Source organism: Papaver somniferum, chromosome 2 (genome assembly GCF_003573695.1).
Source record: "Papaver somniferum cultivar HN1 chromosome 2, ASM357369v1, whole genome shotgun sequence".
Taxonomy (NCBI): domain Eukaryota; kingdom Viridiplantae; phylum Streptophyta; class Magnoliopsida; order Ranunculales; family Papaveraceae; genus Papaver; species Papaver somniferum.
The window spans coordinates 62,385,010-62,409,240 of NC_039359.1; the positions used below are offsets into that span (position 1 = coordinate 62,385,010).

At 40.6% G+C, this 24,231-nt stretch overlaps 1 protein-coding gene across 1 annotated transcript; it reads right to left on the bottom strand.

Moving 5' to 3' along the window:
• Positions 1-15,297: 15,297 nt before the first annotated feature.
• Positions 15,298-20,130, bottom strand: LOC113347831 (CRM-domain containing factor CFM3, chloroplastic/mitochondrial-like). Its single transcript, XM_026591511.1, has 9 exons — positions 19,049-20,130; positions 17,720-18,200; positions 17,499-17,629; positions 16,755-17,105; positions 16,490-16,646; positions 16,079-16,371; positions 15,899-15,958; positions 15,707-15,793; positions 15,298-15,568 (listed from the first exon to the last, which is right to left on the bottom strand). Exons 1-9 carry the CDS (start codon positions 20,078-20,080, stop codon positions 15,467-15,469), a joined length of 2,694 nt encoding a protein of 897 aa, XP_026447296.1. The 5' UTR covers positions 20,081-20,130; the 3' UTR covers positions 15,298-15,466.
• Between the last annotated feature and the right edge of the window lie 4,101 nt (positions 20,131-24,231).

The window sequence follows — 24,231 nt, forward strand, 5'->3', positions numbered from 1 at the left end:
TTAGGCACAGCAAGGTGGCTGGCACGGCACGCCGTTGGCACATGTGGCATGGTCGGCATGCCTTGGCGCGGTTTAAGCGTGGCCAAAACTAGGGTTTTGGCGTTGGGCCAAAGGTTACCATGCGTTGGTTGGTTACCTTGGACGGCTAAGATTTGCATCTAAGATGGAAGGGTGGCCGTTGATTGTCCCACACCTTCGTTTTGGAAGCCGTGAGGGGAAGGACGGCAGGGTATGGTTTAGGCGCGGTAAGGTGGATGGCACGGCATGCCATTGGAACATGTGGCATGGTCGTCATGCCTTGACGCGGTTTAGGAGTGGCCAAAACTAGGGTTTTGGTGTTGGGCCAAAGGTTACCATGCTTTGGTTGGTGACCTTGGACGGTTAAGATTTACATCTAAGATAGAAGGGTGGCCATTGATTGTCGCACGCCTTCATTTTGGAAGCCACGAGGGGAAGTCCCGCATGGTATGGTTTAGGCGCGACAAGGTGGCTGGCACAGCATGCCATTGGCACATGTGGCATGGTCGGCATGCCTTGGCGCGGTTTAGGCGTGGCCAAAACTAGGGTTTTGGCGTTGGGCCAAAGGTTACCATGCGTTGGTTGGTGACCTTGGACGGCTAAGATTTGCATCTAAGATGGAAGGGTGGCCGTTGATTGTCGCACGCCTACGTTTTCACATCCGTAAAGGGAAGGCTGACATGGTATGGTTTAGGCGCGACAAGGTGGCTGGCACGGCATGCCATTGGCACATGTGACATGGTCGGCATGCCTTGGCGCGGTTTAGGCGTGGCCAAAACTAGGGTTTTGGCGTTGGGACAAAGGTTACCATGCGTTGTCTAGCGACCTTGGACGGATAAGATTTGCATCTAAGATGGAAGGGTGGTTTTTGATTGTCGCACGCCTTCGTTTTGGCAGCCGTGAGGGGAAGGCCGGCATGGCATGGTTCAGGCGTGACAAGGTGGCTGGCACGGCATGCCATTGGCACATGTGGCATGGTCGGCATGCCTTGGCGCGGTTTAGGCGTGCCAAAACTAGGGTTTTTGCGTTGGGACAAAGGTTACCATGCTTTGGTTGGTGACCTTGGATGGCTAAGATTTGCATCTAAGATGGAAGGGTGGTCGTTGATTGTCGCACGCCTTCGTTTTGGCAGCCAACGACATGTAGCGGTGTCGGCATGGCTTTGACATGGAATCGTGGCTGGCATGGTGGCGCTGCTGGCATGGTTGGCATTCCTTGGCGCGGAGGTGTGGCTGGCACGGCATTCCATTGGCACATGTGGTGCGGCTGGCATGGTTGGCATGCCTTGGCGCGGAGACGTGGCTGACATGGTTTACCATTGGCACGGTGGCGCGGCTGGCATGGTTTGCATGCTTTGGCGCGGAGACGTGAGTGGCATGGTTTTCCATTGGGACGGTGGTGCGGCTGGCATGGTTAGCATGCCTTGGCGCAGAGACGTGGCTGGCAAGGCTTGCCATTGGCATGGTGGCGCGACTGACATGCTTTGGCGCGGAGGAGTCGCTGGCATGGTTTGCCATTGGCACGGTGGTGTAAGAATTTAGGGTTTGGTGTACGAAGGTGATGTCCGTCAATATTAAGGGTTCTACCGTGGAACATGACACATATATATGTAAAAAAAAAGGGACCCTGGTAACTCTTACGTAGGCGTGTTGAATGATTCAATAAATGCACTAGTGGTCCTAGTGACGTCATGTCAGATGTAAGGTTTTACGATTTTAACCGTAAGCTAAAAACCACCATCAACAGTGGCGTTGCGACATGGATGGCATAGTTTGTGCATGCCAGCGGCACGATGGTGCAAGTGGTGCCTGGTGTAGCCATGGACGCTGGATTTTGGGCACGGTTGTGTTAGATTCAAACGTGGTGTGGCGATATCAGTTTTAATGGGCACATTGATCCCCATGTTCTGTGGAATATTGTTTGGCTCGGTTAGCGCGGCAACTTTGCCTAAATTAGGGTTTGGCATGTCGAAACCCTAATTAGCGTATATGGCATGTAGTATGCAGTAGGTGTCACCTTTGGCATGTTCACTTGGCATGCCTGTTTGGCGTGTGCGATTAACATGCTTTTGGCATGTTCGGCATGCCGTTTGGCATGTGTGCCTGACATGCGCGTTTGGCATGTTTCACATTCCGTTTTGCATGTGCTTCTGGCATGTTTGTTTTTGGCATGTTTGACATGCCGTTAGCATGTTGGCATGGTTTTGGGAAGCCAACTTGGTAGGGTAACCCTTTGACACAATTTCCACCCTTTTTAAAGATGTGGCAAGTTTAGAGCAACCTGATTGGTCAATGAAAGCAGGGAGCCGACCAAGTATGGGCGTGGCCACCCTTTTGGTGCGCGTGGCAGGTTTAGTGAGACCTGATTGGTCGATGGGAAATAGGGCTCGCAAGTATGGGCCCAACCACCACTTATGTGCGTGTGGTGAGTTTAAGGTGACCTGATTGGTCGAGGGAAATAGGGACGGTTTAGGATGGTGCGTGGCCAATGGAGAATGGCGCCGGTTGGCCTAAGGCATGGCAACTCCTCTCTTTGTTTCTTCTCCTATCCTGCGGATCCTTGTTTTCTGATTCTGGGAAAGATTTTGCATCTGTTAATCCATGGAGTATTAATTACCTAGTTTGACTAGGCTTAATTTCGACAAGCAAGGTCTGATATACTGCGCAAGGCGTAAAACCCCAACTTTTTCAAATTAGTCGGGATAATTGATTGAATTCTATGTGTTGACACAAAGTTCTTTTAATTTCGTTTCCAGAGAGCAGCATGCTTTCTGATTGAATACCTTATGCAAAGACCATATCCTTGATAATTGGAAATTCGTGCTACTCTGCTGCGAGTAAACACAAATTGTCATGCCATATTAACATTAAGGGTTCAGCCAGGGAACATAGCACAGAAAGCATTCAAAGAAACTTATATTAATTGAATGTAGGTAAGGTGCCAAAATTTACAGAATACCTGGGATTGTTGCTACATGCACCATTCTAGGTAAATTTTATGAGAGAATATTGAGTTGATCATTAAGTGTGCCAGTGAAGATGTTAAAAACCCATCACCTTTACACGGATCTGTCTCTTTACAGAGTGTCGGCCTATTAGATGCAGGGTTTTAGAATTTTATCCCTGAACTAAGAGCCACCATCAACATTAAGTCCCCTGTTTAGCACGTAACAGTGGCATTGTTGCGGGGTAAGCATGATATGGTGACAGACAAGAGTAAAATCGAAAGGGAAAGACATGAAGAGATTGCCAGGGAAATCCTACTAACCTTTGGCAGGAGGCACAAGTAGTCTATGATCCTTGTGTCAGCGGCTTGGCATATTTCTGGCTTGGCCACAGGATGCTGGCGAGCTTTGCTTCCAGGAATGTTGGTGCCAACTTGGGCCATGAGGCTGATGCTGACGCCGTGGCTTCGGCCGTGAAGCGGTAAAAATGGCGTTGCTGGCTTGGGACACGAATCGGTGGATGACGCTAGCTGGCTAGGTCACAGAACGTATGGAGATGGCACTTTGCTTCAGTATGTGGATTGATGGGAACTGGATTCAGTTCGCATAATGGTGGAAACTGGACTTGGAACTTTGGCTATCCAAACAGTGACGATGGGGCCGACTAGGTCACAGGATGGGTGGAGATAACACGGCTTTAATCACGGAGTGCTGGAGTCATGGTGCTGCTTGCTAGGTTGTGGAGCGGGAAGATGGCACTGCTTTGGCTGGCTGCAGAGCGGGAAGATGATGCTGTCTAGGTCATGAAATGGTAGGGATGACTGCTGACCTGGATTCCAAACCCTAACTATCCGTACATTCAAGTATCTAATCCAGCTGGTATCCCGCGTTCGGAGCCTTGATACACGGCTGGTAAAAGGGTTTTCTTTCTCAGGCTTCATCAATCCGCCCAATATAAGAGGCGATCTTGAACCTTTCTTTCAAATAGATCACTATAGAATTGCATCCATCCTCTTCGCATGTACCGTCTCGTGTCTCTTCTCCTAGTTCTCTATTTTGTCTTCTTCATCATGTACATTGCCGATGCAGACATAATGTCATTTTTATTTTTATTTTTTTGTAGTGCACAATGGGATCTTCCGGTGATGATCATACCTTTGACTCCTCGGAGAATTTTTTTGAAGTTGAAAAACCCAGGTTTTCTTCACATGAGGAGATACTAAACCAAATCAACCCTTTGTTTCATGCAGTCAGCCGGATTATACAAGGCATGTCTCTCACCCATCTACGCATCGTGCGGGTGCGTGCTCAGGCTTTCATGGCTTTGATGGACATGGAGGAGAAATAAAGACATGATGAATCGTCCCATCAAGTCGTAAAATCTCAAAGTGATGAAGCTTCTCTACATCCCAATGCCAGGGATAATCGATTCGCTTATCAATTGAAACACCGAAGTACTGAGCGCAAGAAACTTCTGGGCGAGATCCAGTTTGATTACCCCGTCCATAATGGCATCATAATCCTTGATTCTGACGTGGAAGAACTGGATCATCCTCAAGGGGTTGTTGGAAAAGTTCCGGAGAAAGATGTTGACGCGATTTATGAGACTGAGGCAGCTTCCGAAGTGGACGCCGTAACTGCTGCTGGGGTAGTTGAAGAGATCGTTGAGGATGCTGTCAAGGTAGATGATGAGGAAGCGGAAGCATATGTTGGAGTTGTTGTCTAAACGGATCCTGGACGGGATGCTGAGGCTTCTAGATGGTATGTTGAAGCTGCTGCTGAAACGTCTTCTGGATGGAATATTGAAGCTGCTGCTGAAACGACTTCTAGATGGGATGTTGAAGCTGCTACTGAAGCGGCTTCGGGATGGAATGTTTGCTGTCGGAGAGGGTGCTGGGGAAAGTGCTTGAAAAAGCTCTGATGGAGGCGTCATTAACCAAGGTGTCTTTTCATTGACAACTGGTTTTCCATTTTATGATTTCCTTCCGCAGAGAAAACAGTCTTTTCGTAGATCGTAGATGTTTTTGATACTTCAGTTTTTATTTTTGTTCGAGCGACTGAAACCACGTTTCACCAAGTAATATTCTTTCATTTATGATGCTTTGATAATTTCACATCCTTGATTGAATAAATAAAATCTCCCGGAAGAGACCTAAAACCCTTTTTACGAAAAACAAGTTCTTCCATCCTTCCAAAGAGATTCAGCGGATGGGAATCCAAGTCACATAAATGACGCATCAATAATGTTAGTAGTCATGTTACATTATATCCGTTTAGCAACTCCCATGGGAATGCCTCGCATGTCGTTGGCAACAGTAACTTTAAACAGGGAAAAACAGTAGCAATAATTAGGGATTTTGACCAACCTTTTATTGGATTTTCCTTCACAAATTACACAGGACGTCCGTGACATGCCGCCTGGGTATGTAGAAGTGTGAGCCGTCACAAGCTAGGAAGCGCATCGTGAGAAGTAGAGAATCCTCGTAGGGAAAAAGTTGAAGCCAGATGTTCTTGAAGGAAGGCGTCCGTGCCGCCACTCGATGATCTTCTTCCTTGCACACTCCCTTCTTCAGTATTTTTTTTTATTATTCGAATAAGATATTTCTTGTATGGTTTGATTTTTTCTGGTTTTTATTGACGTGTAATGACTTTGTGGGTTTGCTGGATACTTTTCCCTTGAGATGATTTAGGAAACTTATTTTGAAATAAAAATTCTTTTAATTAAAATCGAAACCCTAATTATGAATGCAAGCAGTGCAATCATTTTGAAGGGATTACAAATATTAAAGGTAAAATGTAGCACAGCGTTTTAGGTATTGAAGGGATTGAGCCATCGCGAGTGAATTATCACGCCTTCCAGTTCGTCGGCATTGATGAGTTTGCAGTAACCTCCAAGATAACATCTTCCACCAAGTATGGCTCGTCTTCCCTTTCTTTAGGCGAATCAGGTTGAGCGGCTAGCTTCACTGTTACATCTCCAACTTGAAACGCGATCACCTTGACTACCATATCTCCAATTTGAAACGGGTTTGGGCATTGCGGAACCACTTGATTTTTGAGCTCGTTATCTTTGACTGAGGCAACTTCTAAATTTTTGACAAATCATTTGAAAGGACCAGCATCCCATTCACATCTGTTAATGACGCCCGAGTTGATAACTGTACCGAGTTCCCATGCCTGACCGAGAGGAGAAGTGACTGGGTGCAGAAATGGTTGTTCAATAAGACTTACTTGTGTTAGGAATCTTCGGATGAACGTCGACGGGCTTTCTCCAGGTAATTGAGTTACCTTAGTAAGTTGTTGATACGACAACATGTGATCTTCAGGGTTGGATGGCTTGTTGGAAATTCTTTCGGGTATCGACACCGGCAGAGGGGATACTCCTAATTTCGCTTTATTTCCATGTACCCATGAGCGACCCAGAATCATGTCGTAATTTGATAGTTCTTTGACAATGTGGAATTTTCCATGTTTTATAGCATCTCCCACCTTAATTTCAAGGTTGATGTAGCCATATGCATTTATTGCTTCTCCTTCCAAGTTTTTGACCACAATTGGGGAAAGAGTAGCCTCTTGCTTCGAAATTCTCGCAGCTCTCAGAGTCTTGATGGTAACGATGTTGAAGTCAGAGGTCGCGTCGATCAACGTGCTATCAATCTCGACGTCCTTCAGATAAACTATGGTCAGCAGTCCCCAGTTGCATTTCCCAACACCGCTTCCTGGGAGAGCTTGGGATTCTGTTGTGGTTTCTTCAATAAGAAAAAGTCGCTTGTACAACACAACGTGATTAAGGGATGTGAACATATATTGACGCTGCGCCTTGGAGAAATAGAGAATTTCTTATACATGCTGCATCATGGATTGCACGGTTTTGTGAACAGAATCTTCAGAGAGTCTACAACTCCTGACTGGAAGAGGATCTATATGAACTCCCTCATTGCCCAGTTCAAGTTCCCTGCCTCCACCTTTTATTTGAAGATACGCTTTAATCTATTCCAGTTACTGGTCGGGTGATGGACAAACCTGTGGTAGCGGGAATACTTAGGGTTTTCCATTTTCTCTTTAGTTGATGGGCGCCTGATAGGAGGAAGCTTGATGGCGCCATCTTGGATCCATGCTTCCAAGAGTTCAATTACTTCTTCGATTGGGAACGGGAAATATAAGGCCTTTTCTCCGGCTTCTTGATGCTGCGCAGGAGCCTTAGCTGCGGTCTTTCGCGGTGGAGCCGCCTGATGTACTGGCATTGCGCTCTTGGATTCTGTTCTGTCGCTGGAGCCTTCCCTTTTCCCCTTTCACTTACCACGCTCATAGAACGGCCAGTGTTATATTTCTTTTTGATGAGACGTCTATTTCCTCGAGTTTCGCGTGCGTATTCAACCTTGGTTGGCCTGGTTCTTTCCAACAATGCTGGTACTGTTGTTGCCGACCGTTTAGCAGCCTCATGAAGTTCAAAAAAATCTGGAGTCGCAGATTCTCCAGTAAGGCACGGCAGGTGGGAACCATGCCATTGATGCAAGAATCCACTAATTGTTGTTCGGTCACATTTGGGTCGTGACAATCCACCGCTTGAATTCTGAATATTTTGACATAATCATTTGAATGTTCAGTGTTTCGTTGAAACATCCTTTCTAAATTTGAGAAGGTAATTTGCTCAGACACAAAGAAGTACTTTTTGTAGAAAGCCATGACCATGTCACCCCAGGTGGATATGATTTCGGTGCAATGCTGTTGTACCAAGTGTATTCTCTTCCGGTAAATGAGTTCGAAAAACCTTTCAAACGGAGAACATGATTGTATTCATGCTCGCCCAAGGATTCCAAAAATCGAGAAACATGTTCACGCGCATTACCGGTGCCGTCATACAGGGAGAATTGAGGAGAAGAGTATCCTCTCGGAAGAAGAATTCTTTGTACTTCAGGAGGATACGGGGGTTGATGCTGATGCATGTCCGCAGAATCGCTTTTTTCTCGGTTTCGAAGAAGTCGTTCCAAATCTTCTCGTGTGACAAAATTGGGTGGTTGATTCCTCTTCGCTGGAGCTCCTGAACGAGTATCTTCATCTAAGCACTTCTTTCTAAGTCGAAGCCATGTCCGTCTAAGCTCTAGCGATAACCTCTTGTCTTTCCATCAAATAATCAATTGTGATATGGGATCGCCTTCCTCTGGATCCCCCAGTTTCTCATCCTGAGGGTGGAGTAGCAGCGGCTTTGGTGACAGTTGGAGTTGTCACACTTGAAGAAACGTTTGGGGTGGCGGCATCGTCCCTGGCTATGGTGACCGGAGGTGTAGCGCCTGAAGGAACATTTTTCGCTCCGCTGGTGGTGATAGGTGGTGTATTAATGCCACTGGAAGGAACGTTAATACCGAGTGTATTTTCAGCGCTAGTATTTTCAGGGTTTGTTGCTGATCCGGACCTGAGTTCTACCATCTTGAGATCGGGATTGAAAAATGGACTTGGAAATTGGAAATTGATATTGCAACCGAGAGATTAATCTCCCACTGTGGTCTCTAATTGTTTGAGGGTGAAAACAATTTCTGCTGGTTGTGGTAAATTCGTGTGTATGGATGAGAAACGAAACAATGTACTGCACGGGAGATCAATCTGTACAACCCTGGCCTAAACCAAGAAATGGTCGTTCCAGGCTTGCTTCGGTCACAAAGTGAAGGAGAAAGGTTGGTCTTAGGGAAGGAAGCGAAGAGAGTGTTGAGACCAGAATAGTTGATTCTGAAGGTGTGGTTGTTTACGACTTGTATCGGAAAGTAGAACTGGCTAGCTGAAAGCTATTAGGTGATTTCTGGATACTGTGTTGCTCTCTTGACCAAAACTTGTTGTTTGGTGGAAATAGGTAAACCCTATTTACACAAGTCGTAGTAAAACGTACCCTGGTCTCGTAGGAAGTAGAAACGATTGAGTAGTGGAAGAGTGGAGTAACGTGTAACGTCATAATTTATGCTTCCATGATGAAGGAAACGTTTATACCATTACTTATTGTCATTACTAACCGCCCTTCTTCATGACACTTTCTTGTAACGGGCGTGTTGTACGCCACACGCTATAAACCGCCAGACCAATACCCTGATGAGTATCCCCCAGTTTGTGACATGTTTGATGTCTCGAGTGTTTCGTGGAAAATATGTAGCACTTTGCTACGTGTGGAAATTTAAAATCAAGAGGCTTGCCGCAGGAAAATAACATGCGATGTTATTAGGCTTGTCTTGGTTGGTCGCTTGAAACTTGCCACAAGCCTGCCGGCTCGGTGACGAACTTTGATGGCTGAGATTATATCTCATGATGAAGTTCAAGTGGCGCAATGGCACCTCTGGTGCATGCCATAGACATTGCAGCATGGCTCGTGCATGTCAGTGGAACGGTGGTGCAAGTGGCGCCTGGCATAGCCATGGCCACTAGATTTAGGCGGCGGGTCTCCTAAAGGTTGCCACAAGTCTTCCAATTTGGTGGTAAACTTGGATGACTGAGATCAAATCTCATGAGGAAGGGTAGTCGTTGATTATGGCTACCTTCCGTTGGCTCTTGGTAATGGCGCAATGGCACCTTTGATGCGTGGCTGGCATGGATCGTGCATGTCAGTGACACGGTGGTGCAAGTGGCACCTGGCGTAGCCATGGACACTAGATTTAGGCGGCGGGTCGCCCTAAAAGCTGCCACAAGTCTGGCGATTTGGTGGCAAACTTGGATGGCTGAGATTGCATATCATGGGGAATGGTAGCCGTTGATTGTGGCTACATTCCGTTGGCGCCTGGCAATTGCACAGTGGTGCCTTTAGTGCATGCTTATGGCGTTGTGGCATTGCTGGCATAGTTTGTGCATGCCAGCGGCAGATGGTGCAAGTGGTCCCAGGTGTAGTCATGGCCGCTGGATTTTGGGCACGTTGGTGTTAGATTCAAACTTGGTGTGGCGACATCAGTTTTAATGGCTACATTGATCCCCATGTTCTGTGTAACATTGTTTGGCTCGGTTGGCGCGGCAACTTTTCCTAAGTTAGGGTTTGGCATGTCTAAACCCTAATTAGCGTATATGGCATGTAATATGAAGTAGGTGGCACGTTTGGCATGTGCACTTGGCATGCCTGTTTGGCGTGTGCGATTAGCATGCTTTTGGCATGTTCGGCATGTCGTTTGGCATGTGCGCCTGGCATGCGCATTTGGCATGTTTGGTATGCCGTCTGGCATGTGCGTCTGACATGTTTGTTTTTGGCATGTTTGACATTCCGTTAGCATGTTGGTATGGTTTTGGGAAGCCAACTTGGTAGGGTAACCTTTTGAAAAAATTTCCACCCTTTTTAAAGCTGTGGTCAGTTTAGAGCAACCTGATTGGTCAATGAAAGCATGAATCCGGAAAAGTATGGGCGTGGCCACCCTTTTGGTGCACGTGGCAGGTTTAGTGCGACCTGATTGATCGATGGGAAATAGGGACGACAAGTATGGGCCAGCCACAACTTATGTGCGTGTGGCAAGTTTAAGGCGACCTAATTGGTCAAGGGAAATATGGCTGGTTTAGGATGGGGCGTGGCCAGTGGCGCCGGTTGGCATAAGGCATGGCCACGCCTCTCTTTTTTGCTGCTCCTATCCTGCGGCTCCTTGTTTTCTGATTCTGGGCAAGATTTTGCATTTGCTAATCCATGGAGGATTAATTACCTAGTTTGACTAGGCTTAATTTCGACAAGCAAGGTCTGATATACTGCGCAAGGCGCAAAACCCCAACATTTGCAAATTAGTCAGGATGGTTGATTGAATTCTATGTGTTGACACAGAGTTCTTTTAAGTTCGTTGCCAGAGAGCAGCATGCTTTCTGATTGAATACCTTATGCAAAGAACTTATCCTTGATACTTGGAAATTCGTGCTACTCTCTTGCGAGTGAACACAAATTTTCATGCCACATCAACATTAAGGGTTCAACCGGGGAACATAGCACAGAAAGCATTCAAAGAAACTTATATTAATTGAATGTAGGCAAGGTGCCAAAATTTACAGAATACTTGGGATTGTAGCTACATGCACCTTTCTAGGTAAATTTTATGAGAGAATATTGAGTTGCTCAATAAGTATGCTAGTGAAGAGGTTAAACACCCATCACCTTTACACGGCTCTGTCTCTTTAAAGAGTGTCGGCCTATTAGATGCAGGGTTTAACAATTTTAACCCTGAACTAAGAGCCACCATCAGCAGTCTCAATTTCTCGATTCAATACTTACTCAAGCAAATAGAAATCTGCGAGTCTAATTGAGTACAAGATAAATCACTTGAACGGTACCAAAGACCAATATTCAAGGATCAATCAATTTGAATCAACAACCAAAGGTTGGATTTCCCAATTTATCGATTCAACGCACAACCTATGATATTTCAATTATATAACAAAATATAATGCAGAAAAGAAATAACACAGACACCAGAAGTTTTGTTAACGAGGAAACCGCAAATGCAGAAAACCCCCGTGCCTAGTACAGATTGAACACACACTGTATTAATCCTCTATAGACACTAGCCTTCTACAAACTAATTTCGGTCTGGACTGTAGTTGAACCCCAATCAATCTCACACTGATCCAAGGTACAGTTGTGATCCCTACGTCTCTGATCCCAGAAGGATACTACGCACTTGATTCCCTTAGATGATATCACCCACAACTAAGAGTTGCTACGACCCAAAGTCAAACACTTTAATAAACAAATATGTATCACACAGAAAAGTCTACAGGAATAGATAAATATGTCTCCCACAGAAATACCTACGAGTTTTGTTCCGTCTTATGATAAATGAAGGTTAACAGAAACCAATTGATATACCAGACTTATATTCCCGAAGAACAGCCTAGAAATATCAATCACCTCACAATAATCTTAATCGACTAGCGAAACAACATATTGTGGAATCACAAACGATGAGACGAAGATGTTTGTGACTACTTTTCTATCTTTCTTATCGGAGAAATTATTCTCAATCCAATCCATACGATTGTACTCAAATACGATAGAAACAACAAGATCAGATCACACAACTATATAGAAGATAGTTGGGTATGGCTTCACAATCCCAATGAAGTCTTCAAATCGTTAACCTACAGGGTCTCGATAGAAACATAAAGTTAAAGGATAATCAACTCTAGTATACAACTAGTATCACACAGGAGGTATGGGGATTAGGTTTCCCAGTTGTTAGAGTTCTCCTTTAGATAGTCTTCAAATCAGGGTTTGCAATCTAAGTTACCTTGGTAACAAAGCATTCAATATTCACCGTTAGATGAAAAACCTGATTAGATTCAAGCTAATATCTTTCAACCGTTAGATCGAACTTAGCTTGTTATACACACATGAAATGCACGTTCATTTAGGTTTGTGTAATCGTACCTAAACGTGTACAAGCCGTTGGTTCAACAGTAGTTAACCATAGGTTAGCCATATGAGCACTTTCATATCAACCTTATTCTTCTGTACCACAACTAATTCAAATGACTCAAAGGAACTAGTTAGAGAGTTGTTAAATTGCGTAGATCTCGTAGAAGTATACAAGACACAATTGAAACAAAAACAATTTTGATTCACTCGAATCGATTCATGAACATTATAGCCACGGTTTGCAAAGATTGCATTCCTTAATATATAAATGTCTTAGTTCACGAATTAAACTGTTTTTAGAAAATAACCCACTTAAGTATGCATACAGGTACGCATACTTAAGTACCCAAATAAGTTTGTTTTCAGTTCACAAACTCCAGCAGAAATTCATGGGATGTTAATTTCCGGCTGTGTGTGTACTGGTACACGGACTTTAGTTCCGGTTACCCTGAGAAGCAAAGTACGCATACTTTGGTTCAAGGATTTTGGAATTATACAAGTATGAGTTATCAGACAATGCTTATATCCAATCATGGTTATATATTCTAAACTCTCATTTCAACCATTGAAACATTCTTAGAGGACGTTGTATAGTTGTTGGTCACAAACTACTTTTCGTCAAAGATATTTTCAAGTAATTGAAACAAATATGACTTTCGTCACTAGTAAAGATGAACTTCGCCAAAGCGAAATCTTACCAACACATATTTCGAGAAATAGATAAGCGAGATAGACTCAGCTCGAAATAGTACATGTGCATAATCATAGTCTATATAGCAATACGAGTTTTGTATCAAGATAGGAGATACAGTATACTTTTGAGTTATAGATAAGTTCAAGTCTCCACATACCTTTTTGTCGATGAAGTTCCACCAGTTCCTTGAGTAGTTCTTCGTCTTTGCATAATGAACGTCGTGGATTCTAGAGCCCAACTATACTTTTTATCCTAGTCCAAGACTTAGCTATGAGTAGACTAGAAATCAAGACTTATAGTTTTGGCAACTAAACTTGACAACAAGCTTGAGATAGAAACGCCCGCGAGTTCGACCGAGCAGTGCTCTAACAATCTCTTTAGTGGATTTTATGAAAAATTGGTTTAGGAAATTAAAACTTAGGGTGTAATTAGATTTATGATCTGAAATGCGAAGTTTATGTTTGTTGTGCAGTCTAATCCGGAGAACATCATTGGGATTCTAACAATGGCTGGTAAATGTGTTCGTGTTTTGGTTACTCATACCAGTGATCTTAGAAATATATTGTCCAGCGTGGATGGTAATTTCCCTATCCTTTACTGAAATAGTTATATAATTTCGAATTTTCGTGCTATGGGATTGGGGTATTTTAGTCTTCTTTAGTGATCTTTTTGGAATGGTTTGATCACGTCTCTAATTTGTCTTGGGAAATCCTTTTGAATTACATATTACAATTAGAATTGTAGTAAATTATGTGCATTTACATCTACAGGGTTAAGAAATAGGTGGGGAGCCGAACTTGGCTACTGGGATCTAGGTAGCTCAATCGGCTCTTAAACATCGACAAAACAACAACATATAACTAAAATTTATGTTCCTATTGGTTTTGAAGTATCACAAACTTTTCTTCTTATGTTTACAGTGTTTATACACATCTAATAAGAAATCTTTCTCTTCTTCCCCTCTATTCTGTGTCTCCTTCTCTCTTTCTCTTTCAGAAAATGTTATTAATGCGTTTGCTCCGCATACATAATCATGAGACTAATTACATCTACATTTAACCTTTCTATTTATTATTTTTTTCTTTTTTAATTTATTTATCAAGCTCTAACTAGGTTTCTTCTGTCGGTTTGGGCTATAACCTATACGGAATATAAGAATGAAAATTGAGATTCTACCAACAAAAGTGGGAGTACGGCAAAAAATGAATCAAAAAGAATAAGTTTTAACATCTCTCAACCTAAAGATGAGATTATTGGTTACACCAAACATATTTTTGAACAACTTTTTACTGTTCCATTTTTAATTTGATATTCCTTTGGTTTATTTAGTTAAAGTTTGTTATTACATGTTGCTGACAATTGTTTATGTGTATCAATTTTTTGTTGTTGGATTCCCACCCACGATTAACATTTTGTTACACCAAATCAACATAACGATCTCTTGGGAATTCAGATGCTATTCTGATCCACATAAGGTATGACCACAAACACAGTTTTGTTCACTTTCGGTAATGTATTTACATCTTGGACCTTTGTTGAAGAAATTACATCAACTACCTTTGCAAATCATCTGCGAGAAGCTAGCAATCCAAGAAGCAAGTCCTCAGTGTATTTAAAGAAGCATGAAGACTCGAGAACACTACCATAAGAAGACAAACACAAAAGAAGACTTCATCAACTCGCAAATTTTTCACGAAAACATTGTTATCTCCGCCATTCAAGAAATTCGTTATCAAAATTGGGAAATCTCGACTCGAAGATTTGGAAGCCAAGATTTAACTGAAATACTCATTAGGGGAGCGTCATCAGTAAATGTGCATTTACTGGACTTATCTTGTGGTACTCTTTTTCCTTCGTCAAGGTTTTGTCCCATTAGGTTTTCTTGTCAAGGTTTTAACGAGGTAACATATGCGTGTCCAACACTATCTGAGCCTTTTTACATGCTTATGCAATTTCGAGTTTTTCTCTTTTGAGTTTTCTTGATATTTTTGTATTGACTTAGCCACAGTGGTTATCAGGGGAGTGTTATATACCAATATTTATTTGCTACGATGCCCTTGTATCTGACATTAGGGTTTTTCTATCTATATAAATAAAGGCTAAATCTCTTGTATTATATACACATCTAATAAGAAATCTCTCTCCGTTCTTCCCATCTATTTTGTGTCTCCACTCTTGATATAGATTGTTTTGAAGAAACTAATTGGCAAGTGACGATGACTGGCCTATTTACTTATATCTGGATTTTCCCTTGGTTGAAGCTTAAGTTATTTGTAATGCGACAAGTTTTTTTTGCCATAAATTGAAGATTTTTTCTTTTAATTTTTTGCTAAATATTGAGAATTGAATATACAGTGACCTTTCTGACAATTTGGACATTACAGTTGACTGTATTACAAATGGGCCATTAGGCTGACAGTAGCCCAGCTAGGTACAAGTTCTAAATCTAAGAGGTCTATTCTTCCAGATAACCTTCATCCGTGAGGCCATTCTGTTTCTCATCACCACTGTCATCAGCATCCTCATATGTTTCAAGATATGCCTCCTCACCTTCATCCTGATAAAAGAAGATAAAGAAAAGTATTGATTAGTGTGGCGAACACAGAGAATCAGGCTTAGGAATAGAAAAGTTAATTCAACTTGGCCCCTACAGCAATAACTTACGGTAATAAACCAAATGAAAGCAGAATCTCACCTCAATTTCATCCTCAAAGGAATAAGTATTCTTCAATTTTGTGTATAATTCATCATTACCCGTTCCCTTTAGGTCTTCCATTTGATCCTGCATTAGCAATGAAGTCAGCACACCGACATTATTAGTTGAACTACTGTTGATGATTCAAAATGATTAAGAAAAGCAATTACTATTCAATGAATTAACTTATACCAGTTGAGATTTTAGCATTTCGATTCTCTCGCCAAGACTCCAAATATGATGATTTAGTGCCTGCACGTAATTTATATTCTTAGAAGGTGGCAAAATAAGGCACGTGCTTCTATCGCGAAAAATGGAAGGTATTTGGATAATGAGAATACAACGAGATGGAAATAGGAGTTTGCTTTTTACCTCGCGTCTTTGAAGTTCGATTGAACGTGCCAATGCCTGTCTTCTTGTCAATAGATTCTTGGGCCTAATCGCATTAGGACGTTGATAATTCTTCCCACGGTAAACAATTATCACATAACCTTTGGTAGTTTTATCTAAAGATATCAGTAAACCACCACTCTCGGCCTCTAGATTGATTGCTATTTGCTTTACTTGTGGGAAACTCTGCCCCTTCACAATTATCTTCACAAGTTCACGATACTTCCAATGTAGATGCATGTTCTCCACAGTCCCATCAAAGACCCCTCGCCTCCCTAATAAGCAAAGAAACATTTTAAAGAATAAAGGAATAAACAAGCCTACTCATTTGTAGAGTCCTCAATCGAAAAACAGAACAGGCAAAAATAAGGGTACTAAGAAACCAAGATTTACCTACGCACAAGAACGGCTTCATACTCAAACCCATTTTTCGAAACAAATGCCTCTCCTCATCAGTTATGATTTCTAGATCGGTTGGCAGTGCTTTTGGCAGCAGAAACTTCTGGACTTTACCTAAAGCCCTCTCTGCCTTTTTGACTTTTTCTTGTGACTAGTAAAAATTTTCAGGTGGAAATTGAGAAAGCGCAAAAAGATCAAGATTTTATAAAAGTGAATATCTATACTTGTAGCAGAAACAAATGACAGACATAGTACTTACTTGAGTCAGCTTCTTCTCGAGGTATTTAACAAGGGAAGTGTGCTTATCCAAAGCCAACTTTCTCTTCATTTCCTCCATTTCCTTGCTACTTGGTTGATTTGCCCAACGAGAATTTGCTGCCAGAGATTCAGCCAGTGTACCAGCAACCAATGGATTTTGAGAAACTTTGGATTTAGAAACTATTAATGATGATGCCCTCGACCGTGCTTTTTCTTCCTCGTCTTGGTTGAGTTCAGCTAGCTTCTCTCTTTCTACCAATGCGTTTGTGATATCAGGTGACAGGAAGTCATTGCCTCTGTAGAACACAATATAATCTTTGTTCCGAGATAGAAGCGTTCCCCCTGTTAAATTCTGCAAAAATATGAAGCTGGTTGTGAGCAGTATAAAGAAGAAAGAGAGGATCCATATAAGGCAAGGTGATGTATCTGGTGAATTTTCTGGCGACGAATCTTAACTTCCAGATGGGGACAATATAAATGAGAACTCCTGCAAACTAATGATAGTTTGATCCCACTGTCCTGAGTCAAACATATGTAGAAAGAGCGATTCTCTTCTAAGGTATCAATGAACAGTCCATTCTCATGAGATGAGGAATTTACAAAAATGAAAGGAAGACATAGATGCACGGATCATGGATGTACAGTTGAAATAATTGTAATACACAACATCACAGCAAACTTGACAAATATTTTTTTAACAATTGACTTCAATATTGGAGAGGTTCAACTCCATATATTTCCTCACCTTGATTTCTTCCGCCATCCTCTCATTGCGGGTATTCTCTACACCGCGTTTGATGGCAATCTTTGCAATAGCACTTTTTTCCCAAAGCTTTACCATAGCTGTGGCCAGGCCTTGTAGTTCTCTATTTCTCCCTACAACGATGAAGCACAATTTATAATTTCAAAGAACAGGTAAAATAAATAGATAACTAGTTCGAGATGATCAGATAATTAACCACATACCTAATGCAAAATGTGGAGGAACTGTTCTGGCCAGCCTACGAAAGTAAGTCATTTGCTTGTTTGTAAGACAATGTCTCATACTATGGGGTAAGAGTCTGAATGGAGTTGTATAACCAGGGACCAGAGAAGGAAGCAAGTCAGCATCCACTGGAATCGGATCCCGGCCAGACCAATCCGTGAATCGTGGACCCAACTCATCCAACAAACAGTTCAGTTCACTTAAATCCATAAGTTCTTTTTCTGATGAATTCTCTGTTGTTTTCACCGAATTAGTAACAGAATTCTTTATTATACCAACCGAGTCACTCACTCCTACACTACCAACACCATCAAAAGTAACATCTTTTGAGTCAGTATTTGTACTTGGATTATGTTTACTTTGTTCGGTATATGATTGCACACAAGAAAGCTTGTAGGACATTCCCCTGAACAGCACAATTGAACTGCCTGACCTCCAAATCACTAATCCTCCAGTTCTACTCTGATAAACACAAAATGCTTTGCATATTAATACTGGGAAATGCCCTACAAGAGTTAACCAATAAATGAATATCCGCACATAAACATGTAGTTAGAAAGTATCTTAAATAAAATACATCATTAAATTCCTTGATATCCACCAAGTCATCTTGTTCCACACCACTTAAATCAACTCTTTCTCTACGCTGTACAAGATTACAATTTGTGTATGCATAATTGCCAACGGATAAATATCTAGAATTCCAAGGACTAAATCTTATGTTTATTCAAATTGCAAGGCTCTAACATCTAAATTAGTAGTACTATTAAGTGGGACTGTAATCTTTTTGAAGACACTAAGCCCGTCCTATCATCTTTATGTGTAATGTCAGTGTGTATATGTGAATAGGGGTGCTAATGCTGTTGAGCTTAGCACCCCTACTCTCAGATAAATAGTTTGCGGGTTTTCAACAAAAGTTCTGTTTCTTAGCAAAGAAACAAGGACTAAATCCTACATTTCTGGCTGGAACACGACTACGGTAGACACGTACAGATATGGTTCAACATTACAAGTTAAAACTAATGACCAATTCTAAAGTGATAGATAATCAAGTACTGAGACAAAAATACATAGTCAAAGCAAACAAGCAAATAGGATTATGAGAAAACGTAACCACAACAACAAGTCAAGATTTATCAGTTTTTGTGTTCTTTTCTCCTAAAGGCTGATGAGCATCACAAGCATTTTAGTCATAGAATACGTAAAATTTGAAGACATTTCAACTATCATGGCACCAATAGGTAGTATAATTCCAATTCTCGAGCGAACCGCAATTTAGTATAAAAAACACAATATCAAAAATCACTAACCTCTAAAGCATCATGAGTTCTCTGCATGTTAATCGCCGGAGGTCCTTCAAATTTCAACTTAACCACTTCATCAACTTTCCATTTCTCACGAATGCATTCAACCAATGCTTGCGTTATACCTGCAGCTCCAACTTTAATTCTCATCTGCATCTTTAAACCAACATTTCTAAGCCTTTTCAATTCAATCTCCGGAACCGATTTCTCTGCCACTTCTGTCTTATTCCTCTTCCACTTATGTCCATTCACAGACTCTCTATTACTACTAATCGCCCACGGCAACACCGCACCCAAATCGCCATCCCGACTACCCACCGCCACAGAAGTACCAACATTATCATTCTTTCCAGATTCAAACGAAACCCTCTCAAACTCATCATTCAATTTTTCTTCTACTAGACCAAATTGAGACAAATTATCCTCAGAATTACTATCATTTCTATTAACAACCCTTTTTGGGGTTTCCGAAATTTCATCAAATTCACTAACTTTTACACTATCAGCTAAACCTTTCTCTACAATTTTAGTTTCAGAATTGAAATGTGATTCTTTGGGTTTTGTTTTATAGACCCAAGGAGCAGAAATTTTATTCCCTAAATCAAAATTTACCTCCTTTTCTTCTTCTTCTACTGAATTCAACCTCTGGGATATCAATTCTGCTTCCTCTTCCTCTTCTGCTTTCATTTCTTCTGTTTTTGTCCCATCTTCTTCTTCTTCTTCTTCTTCTTTTTGCTGTTGCCATGGGAATTTGGTTCTCTGAGAGTGATTCTTCAAAGACCATCTATCACGAACTTGTTCATAAAAACTGGGTCTGAGTTTTCTTTTCTTCTTAACTTGGATTTTCTGAGCTACTTCAGTTTCAAAATCAATTGTTTGGTTAGAATTAGAACAATATGATTCATGTTTGAGATTTCTGGGTGAAGAAGAATGGGTTTTGTTTTGGATACTCAAAAATGGAAGAGAAGGAGAAGAAGATGATGATGAGAGGGAAAGTGAAGCAAACAAATTTGGTGGAAATGATGGAGAAATCGCCATTTTATTTTACTCCGGGGAACGTCAGAGGGTACAGGAGGTTTATCTCTATGATAAATGGTAACTGAATGATAGACCACAACCGTGCTGTAGAGTTGTGGTCTAGTGTCCGAAATGAACTAGTTGGGCTTTTGTTCCTGGCACACACTGGCTCAGAGGCCTAGCCACGGTGCCAGGTTGGGAATCCGGTTTTGTGTATGAGTATCCATGTGACAACTCTATGTAGGCGGTAGGGGTGAGCATAAAAACCGGAACCGCGGATTTAACCCGTATCCGTCCGTAAAATTGTGGATTTCACCCAAACCGCAAGACGTATGGGCCGGACACGGGTGGGATTTTCAAATCCGCATGCGGTGCGGATGCGGTTGCGGTTGTCATTTGTAAACCGCGGATTACCGCAACCGTAAAAAGAAGCAAAGTTTTCTTACCTGAGTATGAACCTAGACCCAAAGAGAAAGAAGTGAAGTTCTTTGATCACTTAATTAACTAAATGAATTTAGGCCCAAAGAGAAAGAAGTAAAGTCCTTAAAACACTAACTGAATTTAGGCCCAACAAATAGAATCAAAACTAAGTTAACTAACTGAATAGTGAATACAATCAAAACTAAGTTAAGACACTAACTGAATTTAGGCCCAACAAGTACAATCAAAACTAGGTCAAATCCGCGGTTAATCCGCAACCGGCCCGTACAATCCGCGGATCCGCAAAGGTTAAATCCGCGGCTGATTGGGCCGGTCACGGTTCAATTTTGCAAATCCGCAACTTTAACGGTTCGGTTACGGGTGACCCCTAATCCGCAACCATCCGTCCGTTACACACCCCTAGTAGGCGGCTAGGCGCTACGAATTACTGGTTAATCCAGTTAGGAGAACCCATTAAGTGGTTAATCCATCCATCCAAATGGTTTTTTCCTCGCTGCTCCAAAAACATGTTTGTGGACCAAATTGTTTACTCTCTTGTCCAACACACGTGTAAGTCACTATTGTCTTTTTTATTTTATTGTTTCGATTTTATCCTGCTGCAACGACATATGAGAGGAGAAAATCAAAATCGAACTCTGATTCTTTTTTCTTTTTTTCACTCAGATCCAAATCGAGCTCTGAAAATTTAAACTAAAATCGATTGTTTAATCCTAATTAGCTCATATTTGAATCTACGATCTGAATCTCCAACTCAAATTCACCAGCTTAGGTTTTTATTAAAGTTATTTAAACTAATCAAAAATCGATTAGGAGGAAAAATATCAAGAGTAGATCAATGAAGAGAACAAGAAGAAAAAAAAAGATATAAATTCAATAATGAATTAGTGAAGAAAAAAAATAAAAAAGATATAGAATTTAATCAATTTTCGGTTTTTTCTTAGCTTTTTAATTTATTTTTTTCGTCTGGATCTATTGTTCAATGTTGAAGATGAAGGTTGCCTTTTCGAAACGATATGATTTAATTGATTAAAGTGAAGATTTATCCTCCTTTCGTTGTTTGATTTCTTTCTTTTTTTTATTAATTTTATCTTTGATCAAATTGTTTTGTTTTTTACCTTTTCAATCTTATTGTTGGATCGTATAAAAAACTAAATATTTTGTATGATCTTACCAAAACCTTAAAATATTCTTTTTCGACACATATTTTCATTGAGTACATATCAATATGTACCATTGAATCATAAACATTTTCCTTCAATACATATTTTTCTTCGGTGCATATCAATATGTATTTGTTGGATCATCTACTTTTTTTTCTTTTGTACTTTTTTGTTTTCTGTACATACTTTCCTTGATACATATCAATATGTGTTGTTGGGTCAATATGTACCATTGAATCATTTAATTTTCCTTAGTACATAATCAATATGTATTGTTGGATCGTCTACTCTTTTTTTCTTTCGATATATATTTTCCTTTATTACATTTCAATATGTATTGTTAGATGAATATGTATTACTGAATCATAAAACTTTTCCTTCAATGCATATTTCCTTCGGTACATATCATTATGTACTATTGATTACTATGTACAGTTGGATCATCTACTCTTCTTTCTTTTGTACTATCTTCTTCTATTGTAGTTTTGTGTATTCTCAATATTCTTCAATGTTGTTCTCGCCAGTATTCACCAAATGTAGATTTCTTCACAGTTTTAGATAAAATATTTTTTTTCAATATTTTTTAGTAGAAATCAGGTCGGATCTACAGGTTTGATGATATCAATTACTTTAGATCGATTTTCTGTTTATCTGTTTAACGATTTCCTTTTTAAGATCTTAGTTTGTTTGATCTGTTTGAATTTTTTATTTTTCAATTTTGTCTGGGTTCACACGTGGATAATGATGGGAAGGAAAGTAATTTTCACTTTTCAAAATGATTTTATTTATTTATTTTATTTTTTTGATCGGTAAAGAATTTGTTTGGTGCAAGCGAGTTTCGAACTCAGGTCACTAGTATCATCACCCAATGACTTTACCACTGTACTACAACAACATCGGCACAAAAAATGATTTTGGACATAGGATAACTTATATGCGGATTTTTAGGCCAACCTTCAGATCACCTTGTAAATAATACCTTTCTATACCCGTTTTTGAGTCCGCTTGTATCTGTAGTAGCCAAATCCTGTTGCAGCCCATTTCATGTCACCTGGTTTGGCATGATTAGTTTAAATGAGCGAGTTTGGCACCCTTTATTATCCCATCCTACCCCGCCCAAACGGACTGGTTTTGTACCCATTGTAATTTTACGAAGAGTTTTAAGTCTACGTTGAAGTGAGTTTTTATGTGTATTGATTACATTTCAAATTATAATTCTTATTTTCCTTTCTGTTTTACATTTTGAAGATCAATTACTTAAGACTGTTTTAAACCATAGTTCATTCAATCTCCAAATTCCAAATAGGAATTAAGTTAGTTATTACAAAACTTGTTAAGTAGAAAAATCATGTAGCCTTGTTTGGCTTGCCTTGCCTAGATCGGTTAATGGATTAGGCTTTGGGCAGACTTTGGACTTCATAATAAGTGTTTTTATGTGGGAAGCCCGATCTTAAGTGCCTTTTGGGTAGCTGAATATAAAGCCCTGTGGCGTGGCCAAATTTACATCCTAGACAACTTGATATCAATTATATGTCTATTGATTTAAATTAAATTTTTTCCCTCGAGGGAACATAAAAAATAAAGGTATAAGAGGTTTTTATCTTTAGAGTAGACGATAATCGAATAATATACCAAAATAATCGTCTCACATATGAAACAGACTGATTGTATTTTTGGTCCTGGCACAATGGCTCGCAGGTGACACCAGGCCATGAGTCTAATTTTGTACACATTTTGCATTGGGTGTTAATAATGTCTTTTAGAGCATAGCTCGGTTGAACCCATCAAGCGTTGGTATTTCAAGTTTGGTTGTCATATTTTAGTGAGCCAAAAATCATTTAAGAGTCGCTTGATTATGTACTAAAGTCAACTTCGTATAGGTTAGCTTGAAAGTATTAGGATATGAGACATTACAAGTATTGCGAAGACTTGAAGAAGTAAGGATATACAACGACAACATCATCCTTCCACTTGAGGTTAGTGATATTTGACTTGAACTGTTTCGTAACGTATCTTTCAAGTCGTGCATATTGAAAACAAAACTGCGAAGCATGAATGATTATACTCTAGTTAGACATAGTATTAAGGAATGCAATACGAGGTTTATTGCTTAACCATTAAACTTTGTAGATAAGACATCGACATAATTTTTTGAATACTATTGTGATTATGTATGGGTATAAGGTGAATATTTTATCCTAGGAAACCATGTTTTAAATTTGTTTTAAGGAAGTAAATTCATGAACTTGTTTTGTGAATCGAAAGAGAAATCACCAGGCATTATTGGTATTATTATTCATTGCATATCTTTTGAACTACCAATATGTGTGATTAGTATAACCGCTCATGAATTGTTTATGTTCTTGGTAAAACTATTCACAAAGGCCTGACTTTTGTATTGGTATGACTTTTATTAGTGAAACCGATCTCAAGTAATCACCTGAGATGGTATGATCGATTTTATGTTATTGGTATGGCCGACTCTGGGTAAATGGGAACCGATCCTAGTAATAGGTGCAACCTATCACAAAGGGGAATCGATCCTTGTATGAGGTGCATCAAGCTTTTAGC